Source organism: Triticum urartu, chromosome 2A, assembly GCF_056163025.1.
Source record: "Triticum urartu cultivar PI428250 chromosome 2A, HENAU_Tu73, whole genome shotgun sequence".
Taxonomy (NCBI): domain Eukaryota; kingdom Viridiplantae; phylum Streptophyta; class Magnoliopsida; order Poales; family Poaceae; genus Triticum; species Triticum urartu.
The window spans coordinates 34,215,732-34,236,035 of NC_141874.1; the positions used below are offsets into that span (position 1 = coordinate 34,215,732).

Below are 20,304 nucleotides of genomic sequence, written 5' to 3' on the forward strand. Positions count from 1 at the left end.
ATACCACCTTTTTATTTCCTATAGAGCCCAAATAGACAAGAAGAGTATATCTTCCAGTTCGCTTGATTCTAGACGTGTTGGCCGTTGTGAGGAACAGGAGGTTGCTTGTTCTGTAACAGAGCTGTCTTTATACTAGGTCGGACATACAAGGAATAGGGGATTGCTTGTTCGATCCGTAGTAGCTTTACAGCCTAATAAAGCGGTCTTTGTATTAAAGAAGAAGGTGGTGAAATATTCCAGTTCCCTGCTCCTTGGGAAGAAAAGAGGAAATATTCGAGTCTTTGAGGTTCCGCTATAGTATACATATGCTTTCATTGACGTGCACAGTGTAGCAAGTATTACTCCTAGAATCTAGCTCTGACGTATGCATGCGTGCCATTGTGGGCACAAATTAAACGTCCGACTCCTTTTTTATTTTTTTAAAGAAGCAGGAGCACTGCTATGTCATCTAAGGAGGAGGCAAGCAAGTCTTTACATATAATTTGATAGGGTTACACAAGAAAGTAAACACACACACACGAGAACAAACTTAAAAAAAGGCTCCACCTCTGGGGTGCCACATACAGCTATGCGCAGCCCCACCTTTTTCATTCACTAGTGGTTGGGGCGCACCCTTGGTGCGCCGCCTGAGAGGAAATTAGGGTGGTACCAGATTGGATGCGCCCCTTACACCGTCTTTTTTATTCTTTGTGTTAGTCTTCTGGATACAAGCTTTGTTAGTGTTGCATACTATATTTGCATGAGAGCACAAGATAGTAATATAAAAGTATCACAGGTGCAAGTTGCTGACTGAAGCAATATAAACAGTGACAACATAGATCCTAACAGTGATAGTATGGACACTAAGATCAGTGATAACAAAAGACAATAGTAATTCAAAAGGAACTGATGAGAAGTTTCAAAAGTAAAGCATCATACGGCACACAGTGGTAATCTAACACGTAGTTCCCGTGCGGCAACTCCCCAGTCAGCAACGACCCAGTGGATTGTCAGTGACAACATGGGCACAGGTGCAGCCCGCCACCCCACCACTGCCTTATGACTGAATAACAGAAAAATAGGTTTTTGTTTGCAGAAAAACAGAAAAAAAATACGTTAACAAAAGAACAAGAGGATGACAAAATGTTGGGCAATATCATACTCAGTGCAAAACCAATGGAGAATCAGGCTCCAAGCCGCTAATGGAGGCAAAGGATAACATGTCATCCTTGGAAGCCGTCGAGAAGTTGAGTGGGGCCACCGTCATCCTCGGGTTCTCCTTGAAGTAATTGTTGCACCATCCAGAGTACGAGCATGGTGTCAAAAGCTCGGGTGTTGCACTGTCAGCCGACACCCGGCAGGGCATCGAAGTCATGATTATGGCCACTGGTCCTCCTGTTAAAACTGTGTGTCTTCCTCGGAACAGACTTGGACCCAAAGATCATCTCATTCTCTTTATGCAATAGATTGTGCAGGTTCTTCTGGTCCTCTGGTAAGAGTCAGTGAAGAAGACTGATGACTTTTGTTGTGAGTGTAGTACTTGAGGATGTGGAATTTATACCCGATATCGTCTCTTATCTTCCTCTTTCTGTACTCTCCTTAGTTTTTGCTCTTCCAAAATGGCAACCATATGAACCTTCGCATGAAAATTCAGTGCATCGGATCTAGTGTGCTTGTTTTCTGATAATCATGGTGAGCTAACTCAGCGACTTACTGCATGATGGCGTATTGCTTTCATCCTCCCAGGCAAATGTCTTGTCTATCAAGTTGTCAATCATAGCTGTACAAATGTAGCTTCTGATCATATTACGTACCAAATGAGCGACTGAGTGACCAACCGAAGAAACAAAGATCACAGTGGATCTTTTTGGAAGTAGGAAGTATATTGAGCTTATGAATGATGGAGCATAGCTACTTAAAAATTATTATACGGAAATCACTACAGTGTGCAAATGAAGAAACGAAGACTCACTTGGAATCTTTTGAACAAAGTACCCCTGCTTGCTCTACACGCTTGAGATTCAAATGGGCACCCCTGCCTGTACCTGTTATCATCCTGCAGTAGGGCATATGCAAACATTAAAGAGGGCATTACCTAAATCATAGCTTGGCAGCCAAATTGAATATTCAGTACAAGCATGCCAATATAGAGAAGAAAAATGCGGAAATCATATTAAACTGGTGGACCATGTGCTAGCATATTTTCATGAAAATAAACATGATTGATTATATTCCTCAAGCCAAGTCTCTTTATCACAGGCCAATAGCCATTTGTTTACTCTCTTCATGATATCTTTCTTTGTTATGGATTCGTCGTTTGCTTTTGCAATTTGTGCTTCAATGTTGGAAAGAAGTTTGCAAGGATCCACTAGACCTGTAAGTGAGAAGGTTCTAGGATCGTTCAAGATATTCAGCAGGGGCATTTTTACAATTGTAGGTGCGAGAGAAAGAGATCAGCGCGATAAATACCAGTCAATTAGAGCAACGATCTTCTCTATGGCTCACTATATTATTTTCAGGCTAACGGCTACTGTACTCAAATGTCCTATTCCACAACAAACATTTAAATTTCAACAACCAGAAGGAAGTCTAATAAACAACTAATATACTATTATTTTTGGAAGAACACAAGTAAATGGGAATAAACTCTAAAAAGTAGACCGTATTTTAGGATACCATGAAACACAAAATTTTCCAAGTAATACCAGATTATATTCATGGATAATTCACCTTTTACTTCTTGGGTTTAACACAAAGTATATCCACGTAAGAGACAATTATTTGATAAGAAAATCCATTTGAGAAAATATAAAGTGCAGCTTGCATTTGACAAAAACCCAGGCATATTCCTACAAAATGGCCAGCTTTAAGCATAGAAATGATAACTATATCATACATGACTCCTGACCACCAGACCATTACACAACACATAATGGCAGACATAGCGCTGAACTTCACACGGGTAAAGCACAAGCACATCAAAGGTTTCCAGTAAAAGCTAATAGGCACATAAGACCCAAGAAATGTTTAGAAGCATTAGAATTTAGCATATATGGGATTTTGTAAAAAAAATACCTCAGATTTTGGAGAGAAAATCAAGGAGAGCATGGATATGTAGCCCCTGACTTCCCAGTCACCTTGTCCTTGGAGAAGGTGCAGATCAGGACGGGAAATGAAGAGGGCACGAGCGTTGTGTTCAAAACAAGATTGAACTTACAGAATACCACAAGACCACATGGTATTTGGTTTGGTCACCCAAAACAAAACATAAAAAATAGCAATTTCTGATCTATAGGAATTAGATTAGAAATTGGTATTTTTTTGTTATGTTTTCAGTTACGGACCATTTCCAACAAAAAATTTGTGTGGTGTTCTTAAGTAGATTTCACCTGTAGGTCATCTTTGATACTTAATGTTACCTGTAAATCAATTTAGTGCTATCTTAAGTAAACTGATGAAAAATGTTGCCATACGGTTCTTTTGTTTACTTTTGTAGATACAATGGTACCCATGCTGAACAGAGGTTCTATTTAGTAAATCTGTTATTTAGTTTCAAATGTCAATATGAACAGAGTAGCTATCGATCACCAAATACATGATCTCGGAGTAATTATCCTCCCACTAAACAAACTAAGAAAGTGTAGCTTGTTCGGCGAAAAAACAACACTAAAGATTCCACGTCAAAAAAATTCATGTTTAGTAATTCTAGAAAGCAAACATCAACCGATACTGAACTGAACCCAAGTTTAGTAAAGTTGTTACCTAGTGTCAAATGTCACAAAAATTTCCAACTACCGCACTTACCCAGCCATCCCATAGTTAATTAAACATATGAACAATGTAAGTATAGGTTTCAATCTACCAAACACATGATCCGAAAGTAATCAACAAGCCTGGCCGTACGTACTACTGAATGTCGACACTGAGCTACTAATGGACACTGACGACACTGTCACATGGTTAGACCAGTCAACGACAGGTACATGCTCCCACGGCGCCACTGTCGCGTGGTGGAGATGGATTCAGGATTCAGTGAGTTATTTATCTGTACGTCATGCGCATTGACGTCGAGGTGCTTGGCGATGAGGAACCTGAAGCGGTAGGAGTCAAGGTTGGTGCCGCAGCCGATGACACGGCTGGCCGGGAAGCCGGAGAGCCTCCAGGCGACGTAGGTGAGCATGTCGACGGGGTTGGAGACTACGAGAAGCAGCGCCTCTGGGGAGTGCTTGGCCACAGACGACACGATCTTGCAATACAGGGGAACGTTCGTTTGCAGCAGGTTGAGCCTGTTCTCACCTGGGATTTGCCTAGCCCCGGCCGTGACGATGACGAGGTCGTAGTTCTTGGTGACGGCGGCGTTGGTGCTGGAGACGATGCAGACGCGTGGGAGGAAGGCGGCGGCGTGCTGCAGGTCGAGGGGATAATCAGATAAACATGAAGATGTACATAGAGATTGTGTGCAAGAACACAAACAGGAAGAGGAACACTGAAGGAGAAAATTAGTTGCAGGTCAGGCCAAATAAAAAGTCTAGTTTAATTTGATAATACACATACCAGGCACATTCAAAAGAAAGATTCAGTTACTTTATGCAATTGCTGATGAACTGCAATTGCTTATCAGTTCAGCAGGACATTGGGTGGATCTCTACTTGGGGGGATATTTTTTACAGAACAAATAGACTTTGAACTAACAAGAGAAAAGCAACAGTGGCATACCTGAAACAATAGAGCTGTCCAATCTCGGCTCATAATGGTCTAAGCAGACACACCAACGAACGGTTTGGGATTTGCACACTCCAAACCAGCATTCGAGCAACAAGGCATGACAAATTTATAGAAGTAGCACACACATAAGATGAAGCTCCTTCATGACAGCGAGCTCATCGATTTCGGATGCCTTCGGGGTGCCGCAGCTCACCGCCTTCTCCCCAGCCTACACAGTCCACACCCAAGCGAACTCAGCACGGAACGGAGCCACCAAAAAAATACAAATTTTCCACGAGCGAAAATGGTAATAGTAGTACCAGGAGGAGGTTGTTGGTGGCCTTCCCCATGGCGGAGAGGACGACGATGGGCGTCTCCTCGGGGAAGCTGAGGATGAGATCGGTCACCTCCCGGATCCATGCGGCCGACGCCAGCGACGACCCGCCGAACTTCATCACGACAGTGAACCCCGCCACTGCCCCGGCCCCATCCGACGCCTCGCCCTTCTCGAGAGTTGCCGCCGCCGCGGTGTGCCACTGCTGGCACTACAGTGAGGAGCCAATGGTGGAGGCGGCGGAGCTCGGGGCGGGGATGGGGGCAGTGGATCTCAGGGGCAGAGATTGGTGGAGGAGTGCTAGCCGGCGTGGGGAGGCCCGGCGCCACACACCAAGGCATGAGGACGGCTGCATGAACTGACGGCAACCCTAGTCCCCAAACGAGAGAGAGAGATTTGTGGCAGAGGTTGGGTGCGTCCGGAGAGAAAGGATGGGAGAGGTGGAGCCGAGCCCCCCAGGCGTCCCCTTCTCATCCCCTCCTCTGCCTGCCCCGCGCTCGCCCTCAACCGCCGACCCCGCCCACATCCGCCCCTCCCCGCGCCTCCTTCAACCCCTGCTGCTTCCGCCTGCAGCCGCCGCGCCTGCCTCGTCCCGATCGCCGCCATGGAGGCACAGCTGTGTTGACGGGATAGATGAGGAGGGGGGAGCGAAAGGGGAAAAGGAGGAGGCGGCCATCGAGGGGAAGGAAGGAGGGCGAGACGAAATCGACACAGTACATCGCGAATACCTCCTGCACACGTGGACTGCACGAGACTGCGCCCTTGATGCGTACGTTAATGCTTCTCGATTAGCCCAAGCACACGCCAAGTAAGAAATGATTTATGCTCGAAATCCTCCCTTTCCTGTCGTTCCAAATGTTCTCACACGGTGTACATGATAATCGCAGCCAAAGAGAGCACCCTGCTGTAGATTCTTGCTCCACCATCCCTCAAAAGAAGGTTCATCCTGCCGTGGTCATAAAATAGGCAACCTAGTCCAATGCTAGCCCATATGTGTGTAAACAAAACAATATTTCACATTGCTAAATTGATCTCCAAACCCATGCATGGTATTTAATTAGAGCTAGCTAGTGCGTGTCTTTTTAAATCTCAATTGTCCTCCAACTCATTCATGTTCTTGTCTAGTTGGATATGGATATGTACTAAGATCGAGTTAGACAAAAATGAAAAAATAAGATTGACGAAAGGTTATCACTATGTGGGGCAATCATAAAGAATCAATTCGCTATTGCTTGCTTGCCAATTGGAAAAGTATAAGGTATAATATTCGACTCTTTGCCCTCCGGCTGGGTTTTCCTCCTTTGCTTCCTCTGTGCGCGTGGTATGGTGTGGTGTATACACTACAGCAATAGTAGTGTAACAACTAACAACCACTATAAATGCTGCCTCGCCCGGCCATGACAACACACCTCAATTCGCATGCAAAAGAGCAAGGCGCCTCCCTCTCGATCCACCTAGCAAGCTAGCTACAATATAATTGAAGATGAACTGAGTTAAAATCAGGCAGGCTCATCAGAGATCCTCGACGATGGCCGCCCTAACCCAAGGCGCCATTGACGGGCTGCTGGGCGTCCTGGCCAAGGCGATCACCGACGAGGCACAACTGATCGGCGGCGTCCCCGGCGACATGCAGTTCATCAAGGATGAGATGAACAGCATGAATGGGTTCCTGCTGCACCTGACCAAGACGGAGGGCCAGCACGACGACCAGGTCCGCGCATGGATGAAGCAGGTGCGCGAGATCGCCTACGTCGCCGAGGACTGCGTCCAGCGCTACATCCACGACATGGTCCCGAATGAAGCTGCTTGTTGTTGATCCCTGGGCGCCCTTGCCGCCATCGCGCACCTACTCCTCCTCCACCCCAAGAAGTTTCGTCGGCTCCACAACCTCGGCAAGCAAATCACTGAGCTCAAGGCCCGCGTGCGCGATGTCGGCGAGAGGCGGTTGCGCTACGGCGTCACTGTCCCGGCCGGTCCGGACGTCAAGCTGGCGCCAATGACGCCTGCTGGCCAACAAGAGGAGAAGAGGAAGGCCTTTGTACGCGCACTGGATCTGGAACTGCAACAAGATGTCGTCGGCAGCAAAGCATGGTGGAGGGCCAAGCATCAGGCCCGGCTTCGTTCAGCTCTCCGCCGAGCGACTGCTGTGGGTGGCCTGCTTCCTGCTGCTCTCCCATCTGTTGTATTGAGATATATATCTTTCAGCAGAGAGATCGTCGGTCGGCTTCCTCCTCTCGTACAATCTGAAGCTGCCACGATGCACACCATCCTGAAGAAATGTTCTCGGGATGACGGCGTCGACGATGCAGCAGCATTCAGATGCACGAAGAAGATGTTCCTCTGTGCTCTTTTTGCTTACCCTTATGCCACAAATCAAGAGCTGGAGAAGCTCAAGGAGAAATTAGAGGGACGAGCCCAAGATCCCAAGAAGGAAGTGATGATCTTCTGCTACAGCATGCTGTCCATGAGCCAGAAGAGTTGCCTGCAGTATCTAACTGCTTTCCTCCATGAGACGGAGATCAGCAGGACAAGCATGGTCAGGCGATGGGTCGCCGAAGGGCTCGTAGGTAAAGAACCAGGAGGAGGAGGAGGAGCAGGAGGAGGAGGGACGACTCCAGAAGAAGAAGGCGAGTGCTACTTCACTGAGCTTGCATTTCGAGGCTTCATCCGTCCTGCTCGCTTCAGCGATGCCGGCACGGTCAAGAGCTGTGTAATGGAGAAGCCAGTCCGCGATTTCATTCTCGGCATCACTGGAAGCGAGAACTTCGAGGTCTCGTTGCCAGCTCACCTCGAACGCCAGCTCAAGATCCGAGGGATAGTTCAACGGCTTCAACCGCCGCAGCAAGTGCAACGACGAGCGGCGGATCATTGGAGGAAAATCATCCCTCCCTGTTGCAATAACCATTGCAGCGACAGCGCTTCGCCGGAGGAGGATCATCCCATGGACGCGCTGGTGGATTTCCTCAAGAAACTCCCTGAGCTATACCGGCTGAATGTGCTGGATTTGGGAGGCTGCAAAGGCCTGAAGAAGCGCCACCTCAAGAGTTTTGGCGATGTGCTATGGCTCAAGTATCTGAGCCTTCGGAACACAGACGTCTCCCACCTGCCTACCTGTCATATCAACAAGCTCACATTGCTGGAGACCCTGGACATCAGGGGAACAAGCATACGACCTCATGACACGAAGAAGATCAACCTGCCAAAGCTAAAGCACTTCCTCACCGGTCGGTACCTCACGCCAGGCGAGAAGGCGTCGCTCATCGCCGTGCAAATGCCTCGCAAGATCGGGTCGATGAGGTGCATGGAGACACTATCCCACGTCCAAGTCTCCAAGTACGGAACCGAGCTACGAGGAGTTGCGAAGCTGCGCCAGTTGAGGAAGCTCGGTGTGGTCATCCATGGCAATGCTGACAGTACCGCACATCTGGGTCGAGTGCTGCATGCGCTGTCTGGATGCCTGCGCTCATTGTCAGTTTTCGTCACCACCCAGGGATGGACTCTCGACGAGGTTTCGTCTTCCTCCACGCAAGAGATGATGATGGGCGCCGCCCCCAGGCCCAGCTTCATCCTCGAGAACCTAGATATCAAGGGAAAGATCAGCGGCCTGCCTTCATGGATCACCAAGGCCCAGAAGCTAGCCAATGTCACTCTACGTCACACTGAGCTGAGTGGAGAAGATGCTCTGAGGAGGCTTGCCAGTGTCCTAAGCCTGCGTTGCCTCAAGCTCAACGGCGCCGCATTCACCGAGCAACAACTCGTCTTCAGGGTTGTCCAGTTCAAAGCTCTCAAGATCCTCGTCCTCGAGGGTGGCCCCATCACCACCGTCACCTTCCTCGCCGCCGACGCAGCTCCTGCGCTCGAGAAGATTGTGTGGGCCATAGGCAGCAGCAGCAGGGTACGTGATGGGGAGGACCTCATCGTTGGGATCAACTACATTCCCAATCTGAAGGCGATTGAGCTTAGAGGCGACTTCAACACAACGAGACTCATGGACTGGGTGCAAGACACTGCAGAATCTACAAGTGATCCAAGGTATCGCATCCGCTACATGTCCTCTACCGCCCCCGTTGGGAACGAATTGATCACTGAGGTCCCAAAAACTGCAAGGCATACTACCGTATCAATTCCGGTTGCCGTTATCAACCAGCACTAGCTAGCTGGAGTGTCCGTGTGAGGGTGCTGCATACTAAGTTTGTGGTGAGTCACCGTGCTGGGTCACGATTTGCTGTTTAATTTGTCGCGTGTGTGTGTGTGTGTGATTGTGTGATATATATGTATGTATATACGTATGATCCGATTGAGTGATGCATGATAATAATTTATGTTGTTGGTTGTTGAAAACAAATTATATTATCTCAGTAAATATATGTGGACTCTATACTTTATATACTGCTTTTGACTGAACACTGCATAGGTGCATGTGCTTACATCAATGATTTTGAATAAAAAAATAATTATTTGTTTTTTCTATGCCTAGGGTTTGGCATGCTTGTACTGGCATTTTCGGATCCCTATAACATCACATGCTTCAAGGAAAATTTTTAAGATTTATGTACACCCCGCAGAAAAGTAGTATTATCCGACCCATATATCTTACAGATACTTGAGTAGTTTGTAGGTATTTGCACACTAAACTAAGTAGTAATTAATGTAACTGAAAGCTCTATGTATTGAAGAGGATTGTGCTAACGAAAGAGCTAAGAGCATCTTCAACAGAGGCGCTAAAAGTAGCCCGCACTGAAAAAAACATCAATTTAGCGCGTGGAGCATTTCCAACAGATGCTGCAAAAGCCAGCATGCTGCAAAATTCATGCAGCGGGCTGGGAATTTCTGCATCGCACGCGGGTCGGCGTACAGTGTGCTGGACAATTTGAAGACGACGAGCGAAGACCAACTACTCTGCTCCCTCTCACTAGTGCAGAACCGGGCAATAGCACCGGTTCGTAAGGCCCTTTAGTGCCGGTTTAGGAACCGGCACTAAAGTTTCGGCACTAAAGCCCCCCCCCCCCTTTAGTACCGGTTCAGCACGAACCGGTGCTAAAGGGGATCCACGTGGCACGAGCCAGCTCCGGGGGCCGGGAGCCCTTTAGTACCGGTTGGTAACACCAACCGGTACTAAATGGTTGTGGGTTTTTGTTTTATTTTGTATTTTTCAATTAAATTTGTGTTATCAATTTAATTTAGGATTGTTTTACGTTATAATGAGTTGTAGTCGTCGTCATCATCATCATCATCATCATCATCATCATCGCATATTAATAAATAAATAAACTCTAGCTAGCTAAAAATCATCATAGTCGTTTAATTACCACTATTTAATCATCATAGTCATTACCGCTAGCTATCTAATCATCATCAACGCTGCCTAGCTTAAAGAGGAAACATTCACTTTGTAACAGAAGCAAAGATATCATCAAGTTCAACATAATCATCACCAACATCGAAGTTCAGGACACGGACATGAGACAAGTACTAATTAAGAGCATGAACTAGTAGCTACTGATCCTGCTGCTCCCTCTCAGGTAGAATAACATAGAACATGTATAGCTCTCCTGATTCATCATACTGGAGCATGCAGATGAATCTGTCTCCTAATCTTGGGTTGCGCTTCTCCTTGCTACCCCCTAGTACTTCTCTGCGATCGTTAACAATTTTGCTCCAATCTTTCACTATTAAGCATTCTTCGCTTTCAGAAATCCTGAATGCACTCATGTGCAATGTAGGAAATCTTGGTCGTAAGCTAACCATTGACATGCGACCTTTTGTCTCGATCCACTGAGGCACAACTGTCATCGGAAGTCCCTGTTGAAGAACATCGTATAGTAATTAATATACTAAGCAATGAAAGTTTAGCTTCAAAAATAATGTATGCAAAAGATGCACTAATTAAGGACAAATATTTAAAATCTTACCATCTTTCGATTATAGATGTGACCGTAGTTCAATACGATCACCATTGGTCGGACGTTTTGAGTACTAACATTTCTAAGTTTAGGAAAAAAATTTGTCTTGACAGTATTAAGATTCTCAAGCCATGAAACATGATGACTTATCTCCTCGCAGTTTAGTTGAGCCCCGGGGCAGTAGTAGGTCCTGTCTACCAAGCGCCGGACATGTTTGCTTGAACCGAAATAAGCTGACAATACAAATTAGTTGTCAACTATTTTTGAATAAACTGTATGAAAGACATAAACATATGCATGCATGGTAGAGAAAAACTCACCAAATGGTAGAACTGGAGGCGTTTGCACATCGACCCAGATGTCTATATTACCTTCAATATCATCTTCCGGACGAATATCAAAGGTGATAACCATATCAGGCTCAAATGCATAAGCCTTGCATAGTGCTTGCCAAGTTTTGCATTTAAAATGGGTGTATGTGTCTCCATTATATAATTTGACGTTGAAAGTATACCCATGCTCCGTCTTCAAGTAAACTCTCTTTACCTCCATATCATCTATAGCACTAAAACCTATCTTATCCAAGACAAAAATTCTTGCATGGCAGGGGATGCGCTAGTAGAATAGTGAAAATTTAAAATTATAAGTTGAAGCAAATGAAGCATAAGTTTTGCATTCAAATAATAATTGACAAAGTGACTTACTGTATCAACTTCGAATGTCTCATCCAGCTTGATGCTGAAACGCCTACCATCAACAAGGAAATTTTGGTCACACAGGCCGCGCTGGTCTTCACAGTGTTCGCACATAATGAAATCTTTTTCGTCATCAATGACATTTTCTATGTTCATATAGGTGAAACATTAAACACTTATATCTAGCCAAATATATATTCATCTAACATTTGACATTAATATATCTAACTATATTCATCTCTAACAATTGACATTACTATATATTTAACTTTTCTATCGAATTCATCTAACATTCGACATTAATGTAACATTTATATAAACTAAAAATATATAAAAAATTAAATAAACAGAAAAACTCATTAACAAATAATATTTTAATTAGATCATCAAATCTCAGATACCTAAATTTTCTTACTAAAAATAAACTAGTTATATTAATTATTCAACTAGTTCAAATCTCATATACCTAAATAAACTAGTTCGACAATTTTCTTACTAAAAATAAACTAGTTATATTAATTATTCAACTAGTTCAAATCTCATATACCTAATTAATATCTAGCTATATTCATCTCTAACAATTGACATTAATATATATTTAACTTTTCTATCTAATTCATCTAACATTCGACATTAATCTAATATTCGATCATCTAATTAACTTTTCTAAAAAACAGAAAACAGAAAATGTGTGTGTGTGTATGTGTGTGTGTGTGTGTGTAAAAAATGTGTGTGTGTGTATGTGTGTGTATGTATGTGTGTGTATGTGTGTGTGTGTACTGCAGTGCCGCCCCGTACGCCGCCGCCCCGTACGTACGAGCGGGGACGCCGGCGTACGGGGCGGGGGCGGCGGCGTACGTACGGGCCGGTGCGCGTGGCGCGGGTGCGAGAGAGACGTACGGCCGCGGCGATGACGACGGACGGCGGCGGCGTTCGGGGCGGCAGCGCGAGACGACGACGACGACGGGCGACGGCGGGGACAGCGACGATGACGACGGACGAAGGGCGACGGGCGGCGACGACGGGATCGAGTGGCGCGCGCGGCGATGTTTCGCGAGAGGTTGGAGACGAAGTGGGGAGATGAAACTGAAATTTTCATAAGTGCTATATATATAGGATGGGCCTTTAGTACCGTTTCGTGGCTCCAACCGGTACTAAAGGCCTATTTTCGCCAGGCCAAGCGGCGGGAAACGAAGGCTTTTAGTACCAGTTGGAGCCACCAACCGGTACTAAAGGGGGGGCCTTTAGTACCGGTTGGAGCCACCAACCGGTACTAAAGGCCATGCGCTGCCACCCCAAAGTTTAGTCCCACCTCGCCCGGCGAAGGGCAGCCGCACTGGTTTATAAACCCAGCCGCGGCTACCTCTTCTATTTATATAGTTTTTTATTTTCTGCATTATTTATTTTCTTCTATTTATTTTTGAGTAATTTTTTTGTATAGTTTTTTATTTTCTGCATTATTTATTTTTTTCTATTTATTTTCTTCTGGAAATTGAATGTTGCATACTGAACAATTAGGTAAATGACCGAAAAACAACAAATGATGTCAGAACATGTTGGAAATTGATGACATCGCTTTAAATGCTGGATACTGAACACAAAAGAAGTCCGGAGTTCAAATAAGTTTAAAAAACATTGAAGTGGCCATGTAACAGATGAAGTGCGTCCAGTTTTTGCCGTGACCCTCTCTACTCTTTCGCGCATGCTATGCGGGTGATATGTTTATACCATGCCAAGTTTCAACATTTTCAGGATTTATTTTGTAGTGATTTTCAATTTCACGGTCATTTAGCTCTCTAAACAATTAGGTAAATGACCGAAAAACAACAAATGATGTCAGAACATGTTGGAAATTGATGACGTCGCTTTAAATGCTGCATACTGAACACAAAAGAAGTCCGGAGTTTAAATAAGTTATTAAAAATAAAAAAGAGGTGCAATGATGGTTAATTTGCTTCAAGCCATTCGGAATAGTATAAACTGCACTGCACATAGCTCAGTGCAATCTATGCTATTCCGCAAGGCTTGAAGCTAATCAACGTGTAGGTGAGCATTGCAACTCTTCGTCATTGTCTGTGCACTCACGGCTTATAAACCGCTCATACTGCCTCTCTCTTGACGAGGTGGGACTAAAAACAGCTTGTCATAACCTCGTTAGTACCGGTTCGTGGTACGAACCGGCACTGAATGGTGATGGTGGGGCCATAACCTGACCGCAGGCTGACACAGCCTCTTTAGTACCGGTTCGAGCTCGCCGCTGCAGCCATGAACCGGTACTATTGATCGCCGTCACGAACCGGCACTAATGTACACATTAGTGCCGGCTCTAATTCAAACCGGCACTAATGTGCTTCACGTTTGACCCTTTTTCTCCTAGTGTCTGCTCGTCCCGCTTCGAGCTCGCCGCTGCAGCCATTCCCTGCAGCTCGCCGCTGCCGGCTGCCGCCATTTCTCTGCGTGCTCTTCTCTGCTCGTCCCTGCACGGGGTGAAGCCGACGCTGCCCTTCTGCTCACCGGCTGCAGCTCGCCACCTCGAGTTCGCTGGCCCGGAGCGCGTGCCGGCCGGGAGCCGTTGTTGCCTTCTGCTTGCTGCCTTCCTGCAGGTCGCCACCTTCCTGTAGCTCGCCGCCTCGAGCTCGCCATCCGGGAGCGCGTGCAGTGGCCGGAGGCGAGCGGTGCGTGCGGAGCTTGCGATTACAATCGATTGCAGGCTAGCTTGCTCCAACGATTAAGGGAAGCTAAAGCTAGCAAGCTCGCGTTTGCGATTCCAACGATCACATGAAGCTAGCTCGCGTGCAGTGGCTGGCAGAAGATGATTTGCAAGCTCAGCAAGGTAGCTTGCTCCAACAATTGGGGACCTAATTGCATTTTTGTTTTGGTTAGATGGACTTATTTGTAAATGTTTAGGGACCTGTTTGTTGTAGATATATTTGTTGCGCTTTATATTTTTAGTGCGTCTGTTGGACTGTTGCCCGCTGTCCGCTATATTTTTGAGCCTCTGCTGGACTGAATTGGCCACGGCGTGCTAAAATTACTAAAATGGCGCTCTAAAATTATTTTAGCACGCCAGTTTTTTGGGCTTCTATTGAAGATGCTCTAAGCAGTCTAGATCAAAGCAGATGGATCTAGGAACGCTTATAAATGCAATCGCCAAGAGTGTACAAACTAGAGACCTAAGCGTTATCATGAATGAACGTGAACCATGCCCAACACATCCCCACTTGCATACCGTCACTATGCAAGGATAATTATCTATTGGACAATGGAAATACGACATGATGATTCTTCTACGTAAGCAACAAAGCAACTCAAAGTAGTGCTGCCCAGCCATTACATGAAAGAGCATCATTAATATGAGAATGATAACAAATAGATCTTCAAAAAAAGGTTGGGAGATTACAAATCAAGATCTCCATACAACCCCAATGAAAAACAGAGACTTTATCCCATAATCATACATATGTTGATGCAAAAAGGGGGTAAAAGATGCTCTATAGATCAGGTGGACCTCATGACACGAATGGCGGCAGGAGAGCCCTAGGCCGACCGGCCTGAGCTCGGCTTGGGGAGTTTTCTCCTCCTCCCAAGCTCTGCCTTGGGTGGCCTCCTGTAGATCCAATCTTTTCTCCGTTTTCAACCTTGTGGCAATGGTGGATGGTGTATGCGTCATATTTCCTCTCTTCCCCTCATCTCCTTAGATGTGGTCCTTCAAGATGTTTTTATAGAACTTCGTGGGTGGCAGATCTAGATGAATGGTCGGTGCGAAAATGCTAGATGCATCGTTTACTTCATGCCAACGAAAAGGGAAGCTTTAACAGGCCTTGGAATAGGCCAGACTAATCTCCTATAAGGTCCTAGGCCGACCGGCCTAGGCCCTTTCTCGCCCATCCGGTCCTACTCTTTCACGTGTAGGCCCTTCATGATGACCGTCCTCCAATTATCTATTAAGCTCTTCATGAAAACCCTCTGACTACGTCGTATTTCCTGTCAAAACAGAATATGGTCCAAACTACAACACATATGCAATAATGGGTTATTTCATGCGCCAAGTGGTGGGTTAGAATAAGAATTAGTCCAAAAACACCACTTGAATGACATAAAAAGGTGTCAATAATGAGCGCCAAAAAAGATTAGAAGAGGCAGCTTTTAGGCCGACTTTGGTAGGGCTTCCCAACCGACTCCTGGTGAAGCCCTACCAAAGGGCTTGAGCAAAATAGCGCCATCATGGAAGCCCCACTATATCTGCTCTCTGGAGAAAATCAGTGGAACGGGAGCCAAAAACACTGGCTCCTGCGATTTTATCTCAGCTGCGGTGCCGAAATCCTGATTTTCCCTTCTGTGCGGGGCCGGAGGGCACAGGGGAGCATGCGGGCTCGGAGGCGCTGACAGCATGGTGGAGCAGGCGCGGCTGGAGGGTGTTGGTGGCGCGGGAAAGCAAGAAAGGTAGGAGTGGGGAGTGTCAGCCGGGGTGAGGCGGACGCGGTGCGGGTCTGGAGGGATTGAGCAGCGCGGTGGAGTAGCTCGGTAGGCATAGAACAAAAAACCAAACCGGTTCACTGATTGAACTAAAAAACCGTGAACCGGTGACCAGACTGGTTCAGTTCAATCAAAAGATTGCTCATGCAATTGGACTGGTGTGAACTGGTGTGAACTGATCGAACCAGCTGGTTTTGTGTCAAACTGATGAACCAGTTGACCATTTTTTCAGTGAACAGTTTGATGTTTGGATATTGATTTTGGAACTTTCGATAATAGACTATTATGTTATTTCTATGTGATTCCATCAGATATGTTTTGGCAATAAAACTTGCATATTACTCATTGAAATTATGAGAAATATGTATTATATTGACAACGATGAACCACTTGTTTGACTAGTGAACTAGTGGTTGCGTCGATGAAATAGTAGCATGACCAGTTCAATCTCCGGTCCGGCTTTTCACTCTATGTCGACAGGACGTAGGCAGAACGGAGCAGAAAGGCGTGCACGGAGGGAAGCGTCGGGCAAGGCCAGAGTGTGCTGGCGCAAGGATAACAACGGTGGAAGGATGAGGATGAAAATATAGAAGAAAAGAAAAAAAGGTACATATATTATTGACTACATAATAACCCATTAATCGTTGGTTAATCTATAGTTTTATTATTAGCTTTTTTATATGAAATCATAACATCATAAATTGAAACAAATGTAAAACAAACAAGGGAACAATTGACATTTTATCTATTTCATTCATTCATAGAAGACAGGAGAAGCTATTTTCCTAAACATTTATCAAAACGACTTCAACTCCACTACACAAGCCACTCCAACAGAGAGGCTACAATCGAAGCTATTTTAGCCAGCCGGAACTCTACCAAACCCTTATCTACCATTTTTAAGAAGTTTCTCCCCACTTCTCTTTATTCTCTCATCATGCACACTGCCCATGTCAGGGATTTGCCACGTCACCACGACAAAAAAGACCCGCTTTTTCCCTCAACCGCAGACAGCACGGCCGCCGGTCCTCCCACACAGATCGGATCCCACCCACCTCAAGACCAGCGGCGGTGCACACCGCGCCATGGCCGCACCGCACTCCTCCTTCGTCGGACCGCCTGCACCGCCTCCTCCTGCGCCGCATCCCGCACGACTGCCAGCCGATCCCACCCACTTCTAGCCCAGTACCAGTGCTCACCGCGCCATGGCCGCCCCGCGCCTCCACCGCCTACTCCTTTGCCAGATCGAGTCCTGCCGCCACCTCTAGGCCAGCGCCGGTGCTCACCGCGCCATGGCCGCCCCGCTCGCTTGCTTGCGCCGCCCGTCCACCACTGTGCGCTGCCCGCTGTCTGGCATCTGCTTCAGCCGGCCGGAGGCCGCCGGTACGACGTCTCCTGGGCGTTGGGACGCGGACAAGGCGCAGTCCCGTTGCTGCTGCCCCAGGTCATTGAGGAACATCACTATCTTGTTGGGCGCACCCCCTACTCTGCTCCAAGCCTCCAGGTGCAGTTGGGATGTAGGTCGTCCACCATTTGGCCATCGGTGTTGTTGCTCTACTCTACCCTTTGGCCATCGGCGCTGTAGTTCTGCTCCACTGTTTTTCATCGTTGGTCGGGAAATCGGTTTATCCACGTCTTCCCCAGGTTAACAGAGCCACATTTACTTCACTGATTTTGACTAAACTTCTCGGTGTGGAGGTGATGTAATCACATTGTTCTTCAGTAGTTTTTAGCTTGCTGACACTAACTAGATGGCCCACACTTTCCTCTTATCAATTAAACGGTTCAACTAAAAAGCAAAGAAACCCTTCTGTTGCATGTCATTGATGATTGACTCTTCACTTCATCTTCCCACGATCTCCATAAGTAACTGATGTCCTCCTATCCTACTCTTTGTACACCCGTCGCTTCGCTTACCTATTTCACCCGATCCGTCGCTTCACTTATCTGCCCCGTCTTACCATCACCATCCACATTGGCCACCACACGCTTCAGTCAGCGGTAGTAGTCGTCTGCGGAAGCCATGGCTTGGTCGGCACTCGGGAGAAGGTTTTCCCGGACAATTGCTCCATGATCTGCTGCCACGATAAGAGATACTGCTAGTCAAAGAGTATTACCAGGTACGCCCGAGATCACAAAATAATACTTGAAGTTGCAAATTTACCTTTAATTGGTTTGATTTTCTTTAGCAGATTGTGTCAAAATCCCTTTGAAGAATACAATGGTGCCATCCACTGAAGGCAACTCATGTTCCTCCTTGTTCTTAGTAGGATTACATTAATCTTGCCATGGAAGAAATCAGAAGCAATTACCTTGCTTAAATACACAATTCTCCGTTGACGGTATGACTTTCATACCCTTCTTTATCATTCAATACATCTGAATTAATTTTGGATAATCGAAATATGTTATGTTTGTAGGTCACTTTTGTTGTTAATGTTCTTATCAATGATGGACAATTCTAACTTGCTAGGCACGTTATGGATATATATATATATATATATATATATATATATATATATCTTATTTTCATGTCTACACTTCCTGCTTTGTATAGTTTGTTGGAGTTGTGTCGAATATAGTGTACAAGGTAGGTTACAGTTGGACTTGTAGTTGTATTGTGTTTAGATAGAATGTGGAGTTGTGTCCTAATAGGACACTTGTATCCTAGGCCTCTCATATATAGCGGGGCTAGACACACGATGTAACCTATGCCAACATAATAGCACTGGCACGCAAGGGGGAGCCGGCGGTGTGTGCCGGCGCCCGGGTGGCCGGTGTGCGGTATTGTGACGGTGTCATGGGGAGGAGCGCCCGTAGTCAAGCCCCGGGGATGTAGCCATGATGGTGAACCTCGTTAACAAATCTCGATGTCATGCAGGTGTGATTGCTTGGTCCTCGGACGATCAATGGTATGCCTCAGAATTATTCTAACAAGTGGTATCAGAGCAAGGTTTGATTTAAGGTGCGGATGTTGATCTAGAGGAAGAAGTGGAGTGGAAGAATTCGTCAAATCGATGGTTGGGTGCACCGATCGAAAAATCGATGGTGTCGGCGAGTTGCTACGTTCGTTTAGCAGTCAGGAGGAATTGTTCGTACGGAAGCTGTTCCAGCCGGATCTCGCTGAATTTGTGCGGTAGTAGGAGTCCTTGCTTGTCCGACTCGACGAGTTCGGTTGCGTGTGACCAAGGTTTCTCGTGGGCAACGGCCTAGCACGTGGCAGGCTGGCCCAATGGGGCTGGTAATGCGTTCTTGCAGGCCTAGGTCCTTGTGTAGCCGTGGTGGATTAGAGTGGCCGATGCAGGCAGCTGCTTGCACTATGGAGGGAGTCTCGGACAAAGGATACGAGCGGAGCACGAGATTGGTTTGTTGGGAAAAAAAGAGCGGCCAGGATCACGTGTGTGTACAAGAGCAGTTTTGGTTGGATCAAGTTCGATCTATTTCCTTCAAAAAGAAAAAAGTTCGATCTATTTTTCTGCTATCAGGTGCACGGAGAAGCAACAAGCAATTAGTGACAGGAAAAAAGAAGATTTGTGCAGTTTGCATGGAAGTTTTTTTTCTGAGTCGGTTTGCTGAGATGGCTTGAAACACGTGGACAGGCTGCGGAGGCGCGTGGATAAGTGCGTCATACAGGATCATGCATACACATGGCGTCTAAGACATGCACAGATGTGCAGACAGACACGACGCAGGGTGGAGCATGATTGCAGTTGGATATTTTTCGGCTGGGTCAGACTTGTCAGTCTGATGGATCGACACAAGTCGGTTGGTATAGAAGACGGTGGTGGGATCGGCGACAGCGACATAGGTGCATGATGCTGATGGTGACCGACTTCTGGGCGTGGAAACACATGGTGCGCAGGCCCGAGGGCTTGTGCGGCTTCGACAAGACTATGAAGCGGGATTGATTCAAGGTGGTGTATACACGGAGCTTGAAGTCGATGAGGCGCAAGGGTGGACTGATTATCTACCATGAAGTCATGTTGAAGTCGGAGCTGGAGTCTGTAGGACTTCACTCGGTGCTGATTGAGGGGTTGCGGCGTAAGTGCACAGAGAGTCGAAGCCTATTCAGCAGAAAAAGCGAGGGACACGTAGTTCGGACTGAAGCCCAGTGGTCTGATGGATGCGTGAAACTCGTCATCGATCGGTGATGATCGGTGGTACTCTGCAGTGGGGGTTGAGTGGTGTGGTTTTGCGACCCTTGAGACTCGAC

General features: G+C 46.5%; 2 protein-coding genes and 2 pseudogenes across 2 annotated transcripts; 3 read left to right on the forward strand and 1 right to left on the reverse strand.

The window, feature by feature from the left end:
* Positions 1–928: 928 nt before the first annotated feature.
* On the reverse strand, positions 929–5,033 carry LOC147983272 (L-lactate dehydrogenase B pseudogene; annotated as a pseudogene).
* Positions 5,034–6,545: 1,512 nt separating this feature from the next.
* LOC125535287 (disease resistance protein PIK6-NP) lies at positions 6,546–9,339 on the forward strand. Its single transcript, XM_048698343.2, has one exon. The coding sequence runs from the start codon at positions 6,546–6,548 to the stop codon at positions 6,831–6,833; it is 288 nt and encodes a 95-aa protein (XP_048554300.2). The 3' UTR covers positions 6,834–9,339.
* Positions 7,014–9,339, forward strand: LOC147983273 (disease resistance protein Pik-2-like). Its single transcript, XM_087539475.1, has one exon. It carries the CDS (start codon positions 7,014–7,016, stop codon positions 9,168–9,170), a length of 2,157 nt encoding a protein of 718 aa, XP_087395601.1. The 3' UTR covers positions 9,171–9,339.
* A 6,666-nt stretch (positions 9,340–16,005) lies between these two features.
* On the forward strand, positions 16,006–17,798 carry LOC147983274 (uncharacterized; annotated as a pseudogene).
* Positions 17,799–20,304: the final 2,506 nt, after the last annotated feature.